This window comes from Fringilla coelebs, assembly GCF_963513975.1.
Source record: "Fringilla coelebs genome assembly, chromosome: 16".
Lineage (NCBI taxonomy): Eukaryota > Metazoa > Chordata > Aves > Passeriformes > Fringillidae > Fringilla > Fringilla coelebs.
Genome location: NC_140042.1, coordinates 16,124,885 through 16,143,669, shown reverse-complemented (window position 1 = coordinate 16,143,669; position 18,785 = coordinate 16,124,885). Strand labels below are relative to the sequence as shown.

The 18,785-nt window shown below is 41.6% G+C and overlaps 1 protein-coding gene across 1 annotated transcript in view; it reads right to left on the bottom strand.

Moving 5' to 3' along the window:
* Positions 1–18,293, bottom strand: part of TMEM204 (transmembrane protein 204) — a 28,341-nt gene extending 10,048 nt beyond the window's left edge. Inside the window, exons 1-2 of the mRNA XM_084216157.1 lie at positions 17,114–18,293; positions 4,319–4,474 (exon numbers count right to left, since the gene is read on the bottom strand). Of these exons, the coding sequence (XP_084072283.1) occupies positions 4,319–4,474; positions 17,114–17,393 (436 nt within the window). The 5' untranslated portion in view covers positions 17,394–18,293. The remainder of the gene's footprint in view (positions 1–4,318; positions 4,475–17,113) is intronic.
* Positions 18,294–18,785: the final 492 nt, after the last annotated feature.

The window sequence follows — 18,785 nt, the reverse complement described above, 5'->3', positions numbered from 1 at the left end:
GCAAATGTGTGAAAACAAAATCACTTTATTGTGATATTTGTGGTCTGCATAAAGAATGGGGAAGTTTGGTACTGAGGGTGAAATAAAATTGATGAATAATGAAACATTTAGCACAAATCAAGCAGTCAGATTCTCTATTTTTGCTATGATTTTTAGGTTACTTAGAGCATCACATTTACTTGCTTCCTTTTCAGGAAGTTTTAGTTTTACAGTTCCATAGACTTCATCTTAGAACAGATCTGGCTTAAGGGTATTATGAAGCAAAAAGGTGGAAGGAAGTAATACGGAACTCAGGATCACACTGCTATCAGGAATATCTTCAGCCATGTTTTCTAATGGCTTTTTCTACATAGACATTTTCTGGATATCAACTGATCTAAAGTGGTTGGAGAAGATGATTCAAAAATTGTCTGATTTAGTTTTAAGAGCACAGAAATTAGAGTATGCCTGAGCTCAGCTTTTCCATGCTGCATTAGGGGTCTGGAGTGAAACACTCATCAGAAAAACATGTTGGGCAAAGTTGGAATACAATGCTTGAAATTTAGGAAAGATGAGACTAATTTATTTGGCTGTAAATTACAGGCTCAGTGGGAGCATGAAACTTTTTAATCTTCAGGATGTTATGTATTAAAGTTATTTAATGCTGAAAGCAGACTGGCAAAATATTAATCATGATTCAGGTTTATTGCAGTCTTGGACATTCAGAAACCAGGATGAGATCTAATGTAAAGGACATTCTATCCCAGATTTTTCCTATTAAGTTTCTAATATTTCTCTCTAAAGTCTGTGATAATCATCACTAGACAAGATCAAGACTTGGCTGGAGCCCCTTAAGGCCTGATCCTGTCTGAGAGGTTAATGTTCGTAGTAGTTCAATATCCTCTGAAGTGCTCTTTCTTCCCTGTGCTGTTAGTATGGATTTCCCTTTCCAACAGCCCTTCTGTTGGCTGTTATCCATCCTATATTCAGCACATGAAGTTTGTAGCAGGTCCTTGGAAAAAAACAGAAACCCCAAAACCCTCTAGAGGAAAATTTCTGAGCGTTGACATAAAATTCCATGTACAATGCTGGTTCCATTTTCACTAGGAGCCTTTTCCAAAGCAAACAGATCACTTTCCTGTTAACAGGGAGGTGTGAGGCTGTGGAGATTTGGAGCTGTGTGAATCCCATTGCTGTCCCAAACAGCATTGCTGTTTCCTCTCTTCTTTGCTTCCTGGGGCTTGATTTTGTGTCAGAGGTCCATCCTTTTTGAATGGCTGTCAAATGCTTGTGCAGGTGGCAGAAGTGAGGAAGTGGTGGAGTCTGGAGCCACTGCAAGTTCCAGTGGATGTAAGATCATTGATTTGAGCTTGTCATAGACTTTGGAGATAATACCTAGCACTCTTAGTTTTCTAAGGCAACAAGGACTTTTGTTCCGGCCATGGGAAACTGTAATGAAATCCACACCGTTGAGTAAAAACAAGAAAATTGTGGGTTGAACCTTTCCCCATAATACAAGATTTCAGTCTACCAGTGACCACTGTGGTTCTCTTCAGCACTTCTTGGCATATTCCAGGATGAAAGGTATAGATCAAGGAGAAGGTGGAATTAGAGGGGATAGGATTCAAGATAATTTCTGAAATTACTGAAAGGATGAGGAACTGCAGAACAATTCTTCAGATTATTTGGGTTTTGAAAAGGAAAAAACAGAAAGTTGATGCTAGTGTTCTTTCATTTGAAAGTATAATAAACAGAAATTTCACAGCCAGTGCTTCAGAAATGTTTAATAACATCTAAAGTTGTTCATTCTTAAACATTACCTGCCCTTCTCACACAAATTACCTGTCTGACCTAAAGTACCTTGGCTTTAACTCCTCAAACGAAGCAGGAGAGAGCCTTGCAGGGGTTTCTCTTGGATTGTTTGCATGGGACAAATGCTTTTAAATACAAGTGTCATATTTACTGTTCTGAGGGTTTTGCTCTATATTGCTCGTTTTCTTTGAGATTGTGTGAGAGGTTACTGTCTCAGAGTGGAGACTCAGAGCCTGAAAATCACCTGTGGCTCATATGACGTGTGGTGGCCACTGTCTTCCCCTTCATTATGGAACTCTCAGTCTCCAGATGCAGCAGCAGCCCTTCAGCAGAGCAGTGGATTTGCTGTGCTTTCTCACTGCACATGGCTTTTGTCTGATTTCAAAGACACGTAATCTATAATGTCTAAAATGCTATCCCCTGAGCCCAATCCAGGGAGTTTAGTGAGTGCAAACTCCTGTTTAGAGAGTGCAAATTCCCAAGGAATCAGCAGTTGATGTAACACTTTTCTGGAAAACTAAGGAGGTCTCCAAGAAGTCTTCTTTTATATTGGGTTAATGCAGATATAATGACTTCTTCCCGCTTTTTTCAAAAGTATGCATTCTTGAAGACTTCAGGTGATTGTTCTGGATATCAGGAAGGAACTGATATGTTTAAACATATTTATGTTTAAACATTAAGTTACAATTGGATAATGAGATGGAAAATGAATATCATGAGTTCAAGGCAGAAAACCATCTGATGATGGTAAAGGAGAATGGGGCATAACTGCAAAGGAGGCTGGGGAATGGGGCAGGGATAAGCACTGTGTTATTTCTGCAGATTCACACGGCACAATGTCTGTCCTCATATCATCACAGGCTGCCAGCTCCCTCCCTTCACGCCTTTTGAACAAAGGCAGGCAGGTCGACATAGGCTCCTTGATCCAAAAGCTTCTTCAGCCATTCTCATTAGTGTTTTTTTAATCATTCTGACTGTGGCTTTTCTCCCATGTCCCCTCCCAGCACTGGGGATTTCAAGGTTCAGCTTGCATAACAGGTAATAGCAGGCATTTCCTCCTCCTGTGTCGGGATATCCTGGCGCCCTTCAGTCTCTCTCTGACTGTGTTTAAAACAGACTCCAGCACAGGAAAAAAAAAAAGGCAAAGAAAAAGAGCCCAGTCTAAAATTAGCAGCCACGGTAGAAGAAAGGCCCATGGCTGTCCCCTGTGCTGTTTGTCAATGAAACAACACATCCAAACAGGGCCAAAATGCATTTCCGCTCTGGAAAAACAGGTCAGGTTTGGAGAGGATGGGAGAGTACAGCAGGCATCACGCTGAAAGTCAGGGAGAACTCTCCAGAATGTATCCACAGTTACACAGACACAAAGGGGCTGTAGGGAGGGCTTTCATGGCAAAGTTGTATATCTGTCTGTCTTTTGGAAGCACTGTCTGGTGCTTGAGGCACTTGTTGCACCTGGAAGATGGATCAGGTGCTTTGAGAGTTACAGAACGTCTGCAGTCTCCTCCTCTCATCTGGATTTCAGGTTCCTCATCCTTAGTAGACCTAAAAAACCCTAATGATTTTATTGCTGTGAGACTGTACTTAAATCGCCTAGGCCAGATTCTGATCTTGTGTTTTTGAAAACCTGAGGTCTCCGTAGTTTTATGCCATTCTTAATATTTTGAGTTGTTAAAGTCAAAATTAAAACTTTAAATAAAATGGTGTTGCTTTATTATAACCTTACATTCTTTACATTAATAATATATGTATGTATAGATATAAATGTTGTATTTTTAATCTGATCTTGTAATCAGCTTGATTGTTACTCCATTAATGATAGTGTCCTGCATGGATATTGTCTAGGATTGGATTCTTACTGTAATGAATGCTGAAGTTACTTACTTTATGTAATAATGAAAAGTGTTATTGCAGAATGTTTACACTTTGTTGCCACTGCTGTCAAAATGGAATTGTGATAAACCCACTTCCTCTTTTCCTCATGCAGTTCTGTATACAGTCCATGAGAAATGCTGTGGGAATTTCAGTGGTATGAATTGACTTCGGCTTTCTTTGCTGGATTGCAGATGTATCTGTTTGTCAAAATCCAGCTGGTGGTCACTGAGTAAAATTCAGTTAGCTAAAATAAAATAATCATGTTTCAACAAGGCTTCAAAAATTTGCTCAGCCCTCCCACTTTGCTTTCTTGAGTTCCTTGAGTATATTTTTCCCTGCTAAATTGTGGGATTACTGTGTATCCAGTTTGTTTCTCTTATGTTTGCCTTCCTGGTTTCATAGGAAATAAAAAAGGCTTGGGTTTTTTTTGGTTGGCAGAAGCCTCATTATGATATATCCCAGATAAAAGTTTCTATTCAGGTAGTGCAGAATCTCATGGGGAGAGCTTGTCAGAGACAATGAACTTGCTTTTAGATATAAACCTTTCTGCTATTCTTTGTCACTTGAAAGATTTATAAAGTAAGAAACACTTTTCCACCTGGGTTTTAGACAGACTGAGCTCTTTTCCATCAGTAGAAAGAAGTGGACTTACTGGCAAGTTGGAACACAGCAGCTATGGCCTCCTCCCACCACTGGGTATCCTGGGAGATGATGGGGAGCTCCATCAGCCCCAGGACGAAGAGGAGCTGGCCGGCAGTCAGAGCCACCGTGGCAATGAGGTTGCAGGCACGCATCATGTCGAACTGCACTAGGAAAACAGAAGCAGCATAAAGTTACAATAATATAAAATCATGTACAAGCAAATCCTGACTGAGCAGGAGTATAAAGTTTGTCAGTCCACAGAAAATAATTCTTAGACAGCAGTCCCTTTTCCCAGAGTCCCTTGTAACTGCCTTCCTTGTGGTCTGATTAAGAAAGGATTTTCTTCAGGATATTGATTCCTTCTTTTAGTTGCACAGCATCCCATAAGTATTGCTTCAGTGCATGGAACAAGCAGCTAATTTCCCAGAATGGCCCACTGGTGGTGCTGGAATTCCCTTCACTGAGGATTCTACCTAATCCATAGCCAGAATTGTTTGGGGCAGGATTTGTGGTTTTTGTGTGACACAGAGTGAAATGGACCCTAGAATAATAATCATTGCTAAGACAAACCAATAACACCCTGAATTTCTTTTTCCCCTACTCCCTCTGTATTGTCCTAAAAAGACATCCTGTGGATTTTAATGCTTGGGTCTTACTGGTTTACAGAAGCATTGTATAGAGGATTCTTAATTTTTACTTTTTTAATCATTTATTAGTCTTTGGAATACACTGCAAAGATCCTTATATTTCCATCTGTGTAATGAGGGAGATGGTTGAAATGAAGATATCAAGGCTTGGCAGTTCTGAATGAGGTGTTAGGGCATAATCTGCATGTACAGGTAAAAAGCTACCATTTCTAAAATACGGTGTGTGAGTGTGTGTATGTGTATATATATATATAAAATATATCTAACAGTGAATTTGTGGGAGAATGTTGTGGAGGTCTACTATTGACCACCTGGCCAAGATAATGATACTGATGAATTATAGTACAAGGAATTTAGGGATATCTCTAGATCAGCTCCCCTGGGCCTTAAGGGTGATTTTAAGTTTCCAGAGATCAACTGGGAATATCATACAACAGACACAAAGAGATTCACGAAGTTTCTGAAGCATGTTGAAGGTAACTTTGGGTGCAGGGACTGAAGGGCCAACTCAAAAAGGTGCCCTCTGAGATATGCAATTTGTAAAGAGAGACTTGTGGGCAAAGTGGTGACCTCTTAATAGTGCAGGAATCAGCACTTCTAAAGCATAGGGAATCATGCAAGCAGGAAAGAAGGAGGGTCTGGCTGAGCAGGGATCTTCTTGAGCTGAAAAGGAAAGTGTGTAGGCCAGAGTCCATACTGAACACCATGACAGGGAAGATGACAAACTCAAAATAAAAATGATGTTGAATGATGGCAGTATGCCCAGGGCACGGTGACCAGGATGATGAAAGGCCTCAAGGGTAAGACACGCAAAGAGTGGCTGAGATCATTTGGCCAGTTCAGCCAGGAGAAGAGAAGGCTGAAGGGTGACCCTGTTGTATTCTGCACCTTCCTCACAGTGGGGAGGTGCTGATCTCCGTTGTCTGGTGCCAGGACCTGAGGGAATGGCTGGAGCTGTGTCAGGGGAGAGTTATGTTGGTTATTAGGAAAAGGTTCTTCCCCCAGAGGGTGGTTGGGCACTGGAATAAGCTCCCTGGGGCAGTGGTCTTGGCCCCAAGGCTGCCAGAGTTGTGGTTTGTGTAGGATGCTCTTAGTGATCTGTTCTAGTTTAAGGTAGTCCTGCAAGCAACAGGGAGCTGAACTCAATGATCCTTGTAGATCCCTTCCAACCTGGACTAATCTGTGATTCTCTATTAAAGAACAAATGCAGCAATGATTACAGACACGGACATCTTCAGTCTTGGCTAGAAACCTGATTAAAATGTGTCTCCCAGCTGGCTACTGAATGGCTTATATCAACTGCAAAATTGGGTTGTTTTAGTCAGACTTTTTTCCTGCTTTTCCTGTTAACCTGATGGATGTCCTGTTTTTATTCTTTTCCTTCTTCTCTAGCATATGGTGGGAGTTACAAATACCATTATTCCGCATCGATTGCTAATGTGTCATTGCTATTGTGAAATAGAGTAGCACCATGTGTAAGTTGACATATACTAGAGAAAGACTCTGGAGCAGATTTTTTAGGAGTGTTTTAACTGGCTTTAAGTTTGGTGGATGCACTGACCATCAGAAATTGGTTCATGATCTTCCAGGGAGACTGCTAGGAAATGCAGAAAACAAAACTTGATATAAACAAGAGTAAATTTAATTGTGTTAATCATGAAGTCTGATTGCATTTACCCTTTATTTTCCCCTCATAGGCTGTCTTCAGCTTCCTGTGTTCTAAGTAGCAACTCATGATTTAATTAAAATTTAATAAAATATAGTATTGTATCTGAGGAGTTAGTTAAGAACCATAATCCATTAAACTTTTTCCACTGAATAAAATGTTAAGACGGTAACATACCAAGTATTTTTGGCTTCTCCTAGTGAGTTAATTCTGATCAGTTATTCAGAAAATTTGTTCAAAGATTTTGTGTTTAACTTCTAAAGTTGCCCTTTTAGCATTGGCAGCATTTCCATCTCTTGCCATTTTCAATGCTCACAGATCATGAAGCGCATTGGATAGATAACAGAATCACAGTCAGATGAGCTGTGTAAACACCAGTAAGCTTTGAACATTCAGAGTGTTCTGTTTTTCCACTCAGATGGACTTCTCTAATGCTTTGAGCACCAATGCTTGCTGAAGAGATAGTAATGACTTTCAAAGGAGAAGTGCCCAAAGTAAGAGCAGGTTTGCAACCATTATTAGTACTTTCATAAATTAACACCAGATTTTTGCTTTTGCAGCTATTTGTGACTTTTTTAACACTTAACTGTATTACAGACTTGAAGCTTTGCCACAGGTGATGTTACATGATGCATACAAAAAATAGTAAGTTTCTGACTGTGACTTGGTTGAACTTCAAGCAAATTATTAGCAATCTTTACAAAATAGTTCTTTGATCATTGTCCTCTCCTGCAGCTGGAAGGGCATTGAACGGGTAACCTGATCTTTGCTGCTGTTGGTAAGAACTCCACACTAAGGGATGTTTATTGGCCTAATACACTACCACTATTCAGAGAGATGTGGAAATGCAATGGTTATTTTGTGTAGCTGCTCCTGTTAACCAGAAAGGAGGTTGCACATGGTGCATGGAACTGCAGCAGGCTGATGATTTGTAGAATAAAAAGGACGTAGCTGGTATGATTTCACTAAATGTGAAGGCAATTATTTTTATAGAATAAAGTATTACAACCTAAGTACCTTCCCATCTCTCATATGAGAGATGTTGGTTTATTCTAACATGTTTAATGTATGATCTGTCATATTTTGGTTTTGTTCTAGAATTGCATTGATTCCTCTTGGGGAAAAAAGCAAAATTAGGGCTCATTTTCAGGCTAAACAATTCTATGATTCTGAGATCATGAAGTCAAGCTGTTCCTTCAGCACTGCCAAGGCCCCCACTAACCATATCCCCAGGTGCACACATTTGTTAAATCCCTCCAGGGATGGGGACTCCGTCCCTACCTCAGGCAGACCATCAATGATGTATATCTCTTATAATAATGCATAAAGTCCATTCTTCTTGCAGTAGAGATTGTTAATTGTGTTCAGCCTGAAACTGTGAGGTGACTGTGCTTCCTTACTCACCATTGTGACTTTGCATGCTGTCAGCTCAGCACATTGTAATTTTATTTGGTATGTACACAACCCTAAGCTGAGCCTCTGCACCAGGATCTCTGGCCTCTTTTTAGTGATGACAGCCAATGGACAGTGTAGATCAAGAAAGAGAATTGAGTATGTAATGTTCCAGTATTTCTTCAGAGCTCAGCCCAGTGGCATTGAAGAGGGAAATCTTGTTGAGGAAGGCCAGGTCACAAAGCTGTTTCCCTGCTTGAATGACTGCTCAATCCAGGAATAAATATTTCTAATATCTTATAAAACTGGCTGCAATATCATTTTTGTAAAAGCTGTGAAATTTAGTATTTACCTTTGTGCCCTTTTACTCTATTTTAAATTATATGTACAGCAAAAATGCCTCAGTAGCCAGCTTTAGTCTATTTTGATGAGTTTTCTAGAGATTTAATAATTAGTATAAATTTAGGATCAGCTGTTCAACTATTTCAGCTTCATTTATATTAGCTGTGATTCCAGTGTCACTTTTTGTGGCCACTGCAGACTTCATCAACTTTTGCATTTTGTTTCAATGACAGTTTGTAAAACCAGATGGTCATAGTGGGTTTAATGTCTGCACAGTTACTGTGGCTATTTAACCCCTCTCTTCTAGAATCTGTTGCCTAAGCCTGTCATGACATAGGTATTTTGGATATTCTACTTTTTTTTGTTTTGTCAAAGTCATTATTGTTAATGTCACTCGTCTCTTGAAATTTAACTGTGATGGAGTTCCCTGTGGCCAGAGGTGGATGTTCCCTGTAACTAGAGGTCAATAATTCCTGCAGAATAGACCTAGACACTGCAGAAGGTGTTCATTCCTTTGTGTGCATCTGACAGGTGAAAGAGGGAGGACAAGCCCTCCATCCATACCTTTTCACCTCCCTTAAGATGCAACTTGGCTGTTGAGAGCTGGAAAGGTTTGGAGCTGAATGGCTCCTAAAACTCTGCTCTAAGTATCTGTTGTTCATCAGCATACAGTGCTAGTCTCTGCCTTTTCCTTCTTGAAGCCCCATTTTCACAGAGAAGCAGTTAATTCCTGGACAGGACATCCAGCTAGGACTCTTGTCCAGCCAGGGGTACTGGCTTAATGAATTCTGCCATGTTTAAAACAGAGTTCAATCAAGAGTCTAACCCCAAACTCTAAGGATGAGACCAAGGCCGATTCCTTGTTGTTTTGCTCACTTCCTAAACCATCTCTATCCATCTGGATTAGAGATGTTAATTTGATTTTCTTATTTACAAGCAGCAATTTTGTTGTTTTGATCCATGATAGCCCCAGAACTGTTGGTGCTATGTTCCAGGATAGACCCAGGACTGTTTGCAGAAGTAGGTTAGTCATACTGGAGAGTAATTTGCAGTGCTTTGGGATGATGAGGAAGGGCAATCTCACCAGAAGATCACTTTATGTTAATTACTTAAAATGCAAGCATTTCTTTCCCTTTTCTGTCTACATAGAGGGAAAAAAAAAAACAGTTAAGTGGAAATTCAAGCATTTTAATGGTTAAGCAAAATGGCTCAAGATATTTTCATAGTAATCTAAAACTCCCCCTGGGAAAGACCCTCTTGATAAACAAAAAATTTAGCGCAAACTTTAATCCAGCTTCTGTGAGGAAGTTATTAAGTATCCAGGCCTGAGAAGAATCTAATCACCACACATTTATTCAGAGCATGGGGACAGTGATGATTCCCAGAATCTCTATATGGTTTCCCAATCTCCTGATGGCCTCTGAGATGTAGGAGCTGACTGGGAGTGTGCTGTTATCCCTGTCCACTGTGGGACACTAAATCTGCTGCATCTCAACAATGGCACTTAAATTCTTAAATTGCTCTTAAACTCTTAGTAATGCAGGATGGCTTATGCTCAGCTGAAGGATGAAGGATGGTGCCACCCTAGCTTGCTGTGAAGCTGATTGCATCTATGATTCCACCCATTCTTTAAATCTCCTGAGGGATATTGCTTGTTGGTTTTGTAATGAATGGAATTTAAAAAAAATATTCTGTTGATGCTGTTTCCTATGGTTCTTGAATGTATTTATTGATCACTTGGTGAATTATTGAGGACACATTCTGACATGTACTTGTCTGTCTTTTTAAGTGCTTCATGTTCATACATTACTTTATTCTGGAAAGGAGAATAAATGGTTGCGCTTCTGAAAAGAGATTTCTAGTTGATTATAGATTAAACTGGTAATGCTCCTAACACTTAGGTTGCTTCACTTACTTTTGTTAGAACCCATTTTCAATTTCTTGTGACTGTTTAGACTTCATCTTCTTTTATCTTCTGATCAAAATCTAACTAGATCAGTAATTAGGTTCTCTAATATAATCAGAGATTCTAAATGAGCTTGCCGTTTTCCTCTTAGAACTTGATGTTTTGCTGAACTGTTATCCTGAGATAAAGAATGCATCATATTTTTCAGCCTTTTGGAGTAATTCTTAAAACACACATTATAGGGACTTCAGAAATGCAAACCAAGTACCAAGATTAGGAAAAGCCAAAACAGTGTGCTTGACCTTAAATGGATGAAAGGCAAGAGTCAGAAAGAGCAAGGCTTCTGTCTTGGTGACTCTTACTTATGGTCTTGCTGTTCATAAACCTGGGTTCCAACCTGGAGAGCTGGATTCAGTATTAAGAAATAATTTTAGAAGAAACCCTTAAAATTTTAAAAAAAAACCAACACTTGAGTCAAACTTTTGGCAATGAATCATGTGTTTCTTTGGTTTTGGATATTAGCAAAGGTGAGATGTGCTGAGCAGACTCTGCAGCTGCCATGGAAATCAGTTGAAGCTGTGCCTTGGACACCAAGAGCACTATGAAAGTGCAAAGTACAACTGTGCTTCATTTTACAACACAGGCATAGGAGGTCAGCACTTACTGTTAAAACAATTCTGAGATAATAGGGACAATAAATAGAACCACTGTAATTATCAGCATCATGCTGTACCTCCCAAACGTGGGCTGTATTTATAAAGTCTTTGACATTTAATTTCTTCTGTCAATTAAAACATGTGGTATTTATATTGCTAGCCTCTTTGAGTATGAATTAGGAAATATATGGAAAAACTTTGAAAGTACTTATGAAACAAACTAAGCCAAATGTTGGCAGTATCTCAGTGCACCTTTGCATGACTGTGTCACTGAGACCATGGGAACGTTTAAAGAGATGCTTATGTGATGCAAATGTATTTTGATGGTCTGAATATCACTAATTTTTTTCACAAATGTTTTAAGTGAAATAGATCTGAATTTCTTTTTTGCATCTACCCATTCCACATGATTATGTTGTTTGCAGGTCTTCCTGATTTTGTCCTGAAAAAGGAAGTCTCGCCTGCTCTTCTTAAAAAATCTTTGCAAGTAGCCATAGAGCTTTCAAGCTTTCAGCAGCAAGAGTCCTCAGTACATTCTGTTGCTGGATGAATATCTTAAAAATTATGAATGTGTAGATATCTCAAAAATTATTTTGCTTTTTTCACCTCCTGGGAGGCTTTCTGAAGCATGCAGTTTATGCCTTTTTTTTTTTTTTTTTTTTTTTTTTCTTAAAAAATAGTAATTTAAGGAAGAGGAAGGGAGCAGGAAAAGCCCAATCTGGTTTTGCACAATTACAATAATGTTCTGATGTGACCAACTGGTAGAATCTTCCAACCCTTTAGGTATTTTGGAACTTAAGCATTCAGCTCATCTAAGTGAGAAAATTCAGATTTGAATATTTATTTTGAAAGGCGGACAGATCTTGTTGGGAAGAGTTGGTGGGTGTTTTTTATAACAGCTTCACTTGTTACTTTTGAAGACATGGCTCCATTAACTATTTTCAGCATAAGCAATTGCTTATGGTTAAGTGATGGGCCCTTGCAAGCCCAACATTGAGAGCCTTCAATACAGCAATCGGTTTTAACAGGCACAGCTATCTCTGATGAGATATGAGTTGTCTAGATATCATGATTTGCTTCTTTATAAACCTCAGCAGGGTATTCTGATAAATGCATTAATCTGAAAAGCTCCAGAGCCATTTTCACTCATAGTGCTTTAATTGATTTCAAAGTCTTGATGGCAAGAGTAACCAAGCTCCAATTGCTCTGACAATATTTCTGTGCAACACTTGTGGATGTACTGCATTGAAACACGTATTAAGTTCATTTTCATGTCCCAAATCCCAAGCAGTTTTGCACTTTTCCAAAATAAGTACACAAAATTGCACCCTGACATTAAAATGAGCATTCACTCTAAATTGAAAAGCTGTGTCTCTCAGAATTCATCTCTATTGGCCTCCATCATTAAATTGGTAGTGTCACTTATTTAAATGTTGCTCATATTTCAGATATTAGGATGGGAAATCACTAACCCTGAGCTGCCAGCTGCCTATGCTGCCTCATCTCTGTGGAACAGCCTGAGCAGTCTATCATGCTGTGTATATAATGTGTATAATTAGGTTTGGGGCTTTTTTTAATCTGATGGTAGTTCCTGTGTTCTCCAGATGCACTTGGCCTCTTTTCTGGGTTTCTATGTATGGAAATATATATCTGTAGACAAGTAACACATTTACAGCACACTCTGCAGCTTGACTCAGCCTGGCTTCCAGCCAGCCAAATTTCAGAGAAACTGGAAATTTTGGAGACATTGGAACGTCATATAAATGCAGAGGACATGGGCATCAAGGTATCAAACCTCAGCCTCTGTATCAAACCTCAGCTCCTCATTCCTACTCTGAGCAGCATCCTGCCTCAGCCAGCAAATGTCCCTGTGTCCATGTGTGTGCAACAATCACCGGCCCAGGCTGGACAGGTGTTTACCTGACGTCACTGTGACAGTCATGTAGCTGCTCCTGGTGCTGTGCCTCTCCCTGGCATCAATTACACTCCTTGGTAGAACTGCAATTCCCACAAGCAGTCCAGCTCTGAGCATCGGAAGTTGAAACACACATCCTGCTGTTGCAATTTTCCTTGTGTCTCCTGCAGCCCTGAAGAACCCAGTGAGGTTTTGTATCTTTTAAACCCCTCCCTATTCCTGAATTTCCACACTGTTCCTAATGTTCTTTAGACAAGGAGAGACAAACTGGGGCCTCAGCTGATGAATAAATCATCTCCCTGTGCCGATCCAGAGATAGCCTCAGAGCACAGCAGAACTGAAGGGCATATTTGAACCCTACAGTGTGGTTAAAAGTATCTAAGATGATTTTAAGTAATCTAGTGTGTTCATGCAGTATTCCTGGCATCATACTTGGTCAGGACCTAGGTGCCTTTGAGAAGGGTTGGTTCTGAAAGGCATCAGTGCTGGTGTAGCTGCATGTTCTCAGCACTCAAGGCAGCTCACACGTCCCTCTGTGGGGCCACACACATCGCAGGGTGTGCTGCCCTTCCTCACACGTGACACGGGCACAAAGCTGAGTGCTGACTACTCATGACATGCTGTCTTACTCCAACTCTTACTGAGACTGTGAGACTCTACCTCTGGGCTATTTTGAAGCATAAAGAGATGCAGGCAAGAGGATAATCTTCCAAAATTTTTCAACAGCTCTGAAACTGCAGCTCCGTAATCTTTGTCAAATGTCTTTGTCTACACACAGGTGACAGGAGAGTTAGGCTACCTGGCCAGGTTTCCTTAAAGTGTTTGAAGAGGGGCTCTACAACCTGAGTTCTCAGTGAAGCGTTCAAGTTTGTATCATTCAGTGGTTTGTTCAAGCTATAAAAGCTTATATGTATGTCCTCACAGCTGGGCTGATTCTCGACATAGTTGAAGGTTTCAGATCTGAGAGTTTATTACCACTAAAAAAGGAGCAATCTCACCCCTCCTTACACTTTTATCACTTAGTGTTAGCAGCAGCACTTGTTGGACTCTGATACCACTGCTTAATCCAATGGAAAAATATCCACCACAAACCCTCTCCCACCCCATGTCCAAAACTTCCATCCTAACCTGGGGATTCTTTTGCTGTTAGTCATCTGAACCATCACAGAAGCTTTTCAGCATCACAGGGGCTTGAAGGAGAGGTGTAGGGCTGCACAGCAAGAGGGAGAAAGAGAAAGGTAGATAAAGACAAGTGAAAGAAAGGGCCTGGCAGTGAGGTTTGAAGGACAGACTTGAAGTGCTTTCCTACGGAATCATTTGCCCGTGCTTCTGATGCTGTGCTTGCAGAAGTAGTTCACATTGCAATGCTTCATTTCCCTGTATTTTTAATATAATTTGCTCCTGCCCCTGGCTTTCTTTTTGGTTTTTTTGACATTTCTAGGAAGAAATCCTTCCCTGTGATGTTGGTGAAGCCCTAGCACAGGTTACCCAGAGCAGCTGTGACTGCCCCTGGATCCCTGGAAGTGTCCAAGGCCAGGCTGGAAAGAGCTTGGAGCAACCTGCACTAGTGGGAGGTGTCCCTGCCTATGGCAGGGGTTGGTATGCAACGAGCTTGAAGGTTCTTCCAACCCAATCCATTCCATGATTCTGTGATTTCAATGGGAGAAAAGAGCAGGCAGAGAAAGTCAGTGAAAAGCAGGTTCTAAGAGTGTGTTTTGCTCTCTGCCAGGGAGGAAGCCAGCTTATAGTAGTGCCTGTAGTTGGCTGTTAGATATAATACTGCATGTACAGGAGTCTTTAGTACATGGACAAGCAAATTCCCAAAGAGTTTACAGTTTTTCTGTTGAACTGTGAGATAAATAACTTGCTTCTCAAATGTGTATGTCTGTATGAGTATATAAATACATTGTTTTACATGAGCCAGATTGTGGCCTTTTTTGCATTGCTATTACCAGAACAGCTTTTCTGTATTGTTCAACAAATAGCATCCAAAATACTTTGTATTGAGGTAGTGTTGAGGAAGGCATTTTCTTCCTTCACGTAGTTATTTTTACATGAATGTGTGTATATGCATACACACACACCCCTGCATGTCTGTGATTTATCTACAACTGACAGATGAGGATTGCCATAGGTATTGCTAAAATAATGTGTGATTTCATATTAGAGAAATCCTTTAGGATGACAAATCCATGATGCAAGATCAGGCTCACACTAACCATGTGTACATCCACAGAAACAAAATTTCTTAAACATAAATGCCACAGTCGTGTTTCCTACTCAGTATGTCATGATAGTTGCAGAGGAGGGATTTTCCTTTAAATGCTTTATCAAGATTCAGAATTGGCCTTTGCTTACTCTTTGCTTCCAGATTAAATAGGGAATGGATGCTTTACTCCTAAACAGATCAAGTCCCTGGGCTTGAAAAGCCTCCTTTAACTTAGAATTTTAACAGTTGTTGTCAGATAATTCTTCTGAGCACTTGACCATGCTATAATTATTACTTGTAAATTTTCAAATTTTCTGTCACTTTATCCTACTATTTGACAAAAGAAAGTGCTGCCCAGGTGGTTCTGCCATGAAGCTAATACCTTTCCTTGTTAGGTACCACACACCGCCTGGCCTGCACACAGCAAGAAATACAAGCTTGTGTGTTAAAAATGCTGCAGGAGCCAAATTCACTGTGCAGGAGCTCATTCCAGTGCTGAGTACATAACATGTACTTTTACTATTTGTGAATGGTACACATGTTCTTCAGGTTAGAATATGGTTTATCAGTATTAATTGGGGAAGTGATTCCAGAGATGAAGCTGCAAAAACGCATCTAGGAACTTCTCCCACAGTCTAATCCTTTTTATAGCAATTTACTGTTATAAAAAGTTCTTTCAGTTAGAAATATTGAAAGGGTAAGGACTTTAAAACGCTTGAGAAATGTTCTGGTTTTGATTTATGCAGGCTCAGTATTAGCAAATGTTCAAAAGATGTTTCTGTATGATTTTATTGGAAACGATAATCTGTAATAGGTCCACATTAAAGCATTTTAAAAAGAAATTCCTCTAATATTTCTTTGGTTTCTCTCCAGAGGGATGTGAGAAACTCCAAGGACCAATTTCTCTTTCTCCACATTTCAAACCATGAAAAAAATCTGGTTTGAAATAATGTTTCAGATACTGTAACATACCATCCCTCAGAGGTGCCAGAGCTGTTTTTGAGCATCCTTGAAATCTTGGGAGAATCCTGTAGTCTGTCGAGGCATGGACTTTATAGCCATTTGTTCTGTTAAATTCCATGCCTTGAAGGGTGCAGCAGAAGCACTGATTCCCCTTTGAATTGCTGCTCACAGCCCAGCTGCTGGAAGTGGAGGGGGTTTAGGGAAGAAACCTCTTGGCACCAGGGTAGTTGTGGTCCCAGCCACGGTGTCTGCAGGTATTTTGAACAGTCTTTAAGGTCCCTTTCTACCCAATCCTTTCTGTGATCCTGTTCCAGCACAGTTCTGCTCTGGGAGAGCAGGCTTGCACCATTAATGCTATGAATGTGATATGTAAGGTTTATTATTTATTAATCAGTTCTGTAATTTTCATGTCATCCAGTAATTTTCCCTAGCTCAGTGTAAGCTATTTGCATTCTTCAGATCCCACAATCTGTGAAAGTGCTAAATGAAAAATACACCATGGGTAGTGATTTTTGTAGTCACCAAGTTGTATATTAATTGTATTTTTTCACCAAGAAGCACAGTTACACATTTTAAGACCTTTTGCAATTTTACATGTTTATACCACAACTATTTCTGACGTTTCTGCTCCTGACATCTCCAACAAAAGCAAACAGAAGGGAGAAAGAACTCAACATGCTGTTCATTGCAATACCTTTTGGGTTTGGGTTTGTGGTTTTTTTTAGTTTTAGGGTATTCAGTGAACTGTGGTTGCTGTTGTACGGAGAAGGAAGGGATATCTTATGACAGGAGCCCAGGAGGGAGAAGTGAGCCCAAGATGTCTCTGAACTTTGGGCTTACACTTCTTGGATAATTTTTTAAAAGCAGATCAGTTCCTGAGCTAAATAAACCAGGCAGCACCATGCAGATGACTGGTTTTGAGGGGGAACGAGGAGTTTAGTTCACAACATACTTGTTATTTTCTGAAATTAATTTATTCTGGAATGAATGTGGAGAGATGTTTAGAGTAAGACAGATAACATGATTTCAGGGTTAGGCCCTTGAACTCCTAGGGACCCAGATGCACCCTATCAATTGTGTCTGCAGAGAAGATAAGAGGCTGCACTTACGTTTGACAGTGCTGCGTGACTCCTGTAACCCAGCCGACTCTGAACCCCAGCCCAGGGCTTCACACTCGTGCTGCTCCCCTTGCCCGTGCCTGGCACTGGTGCTTGCAGCCCCTCTGCTCCGCTCTGCCAGCCAGCACATCCTCCAGAGCCCCACACTGCGCTTGCGCCCGTCCTCCAGAGTTTGGTACACCCAGTTGGGGGTAAAGGCAGCCGCGTTGTTAAGGATGAGTGAGACCAGAGCTACCAACACAGCTGTGGCTACCAGTTTCTGGACAGTCATATCTGACTGTCAGCTTGCTGCCAGACTCTACTTGCAGACAACACGAGGTCCCAGTCAGCTGCAGCACATTGAAATTGGGCTGGGAACAGGCGGCTGCGCTGGATGTTACGGGGCACTAGAGGACATCACCGTTCATTCTTGAAGTCAATTCCTGAGGGATTTCTGACCAAAATGAGAATTTTGTGAGGTAGATAGGAGAATTCCATAAAATAAGAACGCAAAGAAGCTTTGTTACGTCCTTCCCAGCGTTGACTTATCCGCCTTCTTGCACTTTGATAAGTAATGCCAGTCTCGTGGTGAACTGGATGACAGGGAGGTCCATTCCGTGTTGGATGGGGTGAATCCAGACGGAATCCAGTCTCAGGGCAGGAGAGCCTGAGCTGAGGTGGGGCAGAGGTGGGATGGGATGCTCCCTGTAGCCTGCCGAGCGCCGGGTCCTCCAAACCGACCGGTGCTGCTCCAAAAGCCTACGTTTGGGTGCAAACTTCAGAATATCCTGCAAACTGTGACAGATATCATCTTCTCAAAGCCAAGCCGAGCCAGAGGGGAATGCGGTCATCCCAAAGGTGATCTGCAAGTCTGGAGTATCTCGAGGAGGTTGCTCTGCCCTGTCCCTCTCCGAAGAGCCGAGCTGTGAGTGCCGGGACGAGAACAACCACTGCGGTGAGGAAAAGGCCCCCCCACCTCCCCACCGAGAGGAAATGGCTGTTTTTGTGGCTCGGTTTTGGTGAGCCTCAGGGCGTAGTCGACTGCAAAAAAAAAAAAAAAAAAAAAAAAAAAAGAGCCACTGCCACGGCAGTCAAACATTAACAGGATGCGTTTCCTGAAAGGAAAAGACTATGGAGACTTCTAAAGTTGTCCCTCCTCCCCTCGGAGAGCCCCATCCCTACCTCACGCCTCCTCCCCCTCGCCGCTGCCCCCAGCCGGGCTGCCGGGACCCGCGGCGTCTCGGAGAGCCCGGGAAGCACAGCAGAGCTCCTCGGAAAAGGAGAGAAGGAAATCCCAGCTTCAATCCCTCGAGTCATCAGCTCTCTGGAAGCGGATCGAGGAAAGGGATTTTGAAGTACCTTTTACTAGAAGCAAAACAATATTGGGGTTCGCTGCTGGACAGCGCTGCGGGGGTGCGCTGATGTCCGCGTCCTCTCTGCACCCTAGGAGGGCCCGTGGCAGATAAATAGGAAGTATAAAATCTCGAGACTTTCAACCCGGTAACAGCCCAGTTTGGGGGTGTCTGCAAAGGCAGGGGGCAGGTGTTGGGTGTGAGTGAGGTTGAGAGTCCCGGCGCGGTGAGGGCTCCGCGGGGCCTCGAGGGACGCTGCCCGCCCCGCTCGGCGCCCGGAGCGGGGAGGCTCCGCTGCCGTGTGCGTGCTGGGATCGCCCCGCTACAGCCCG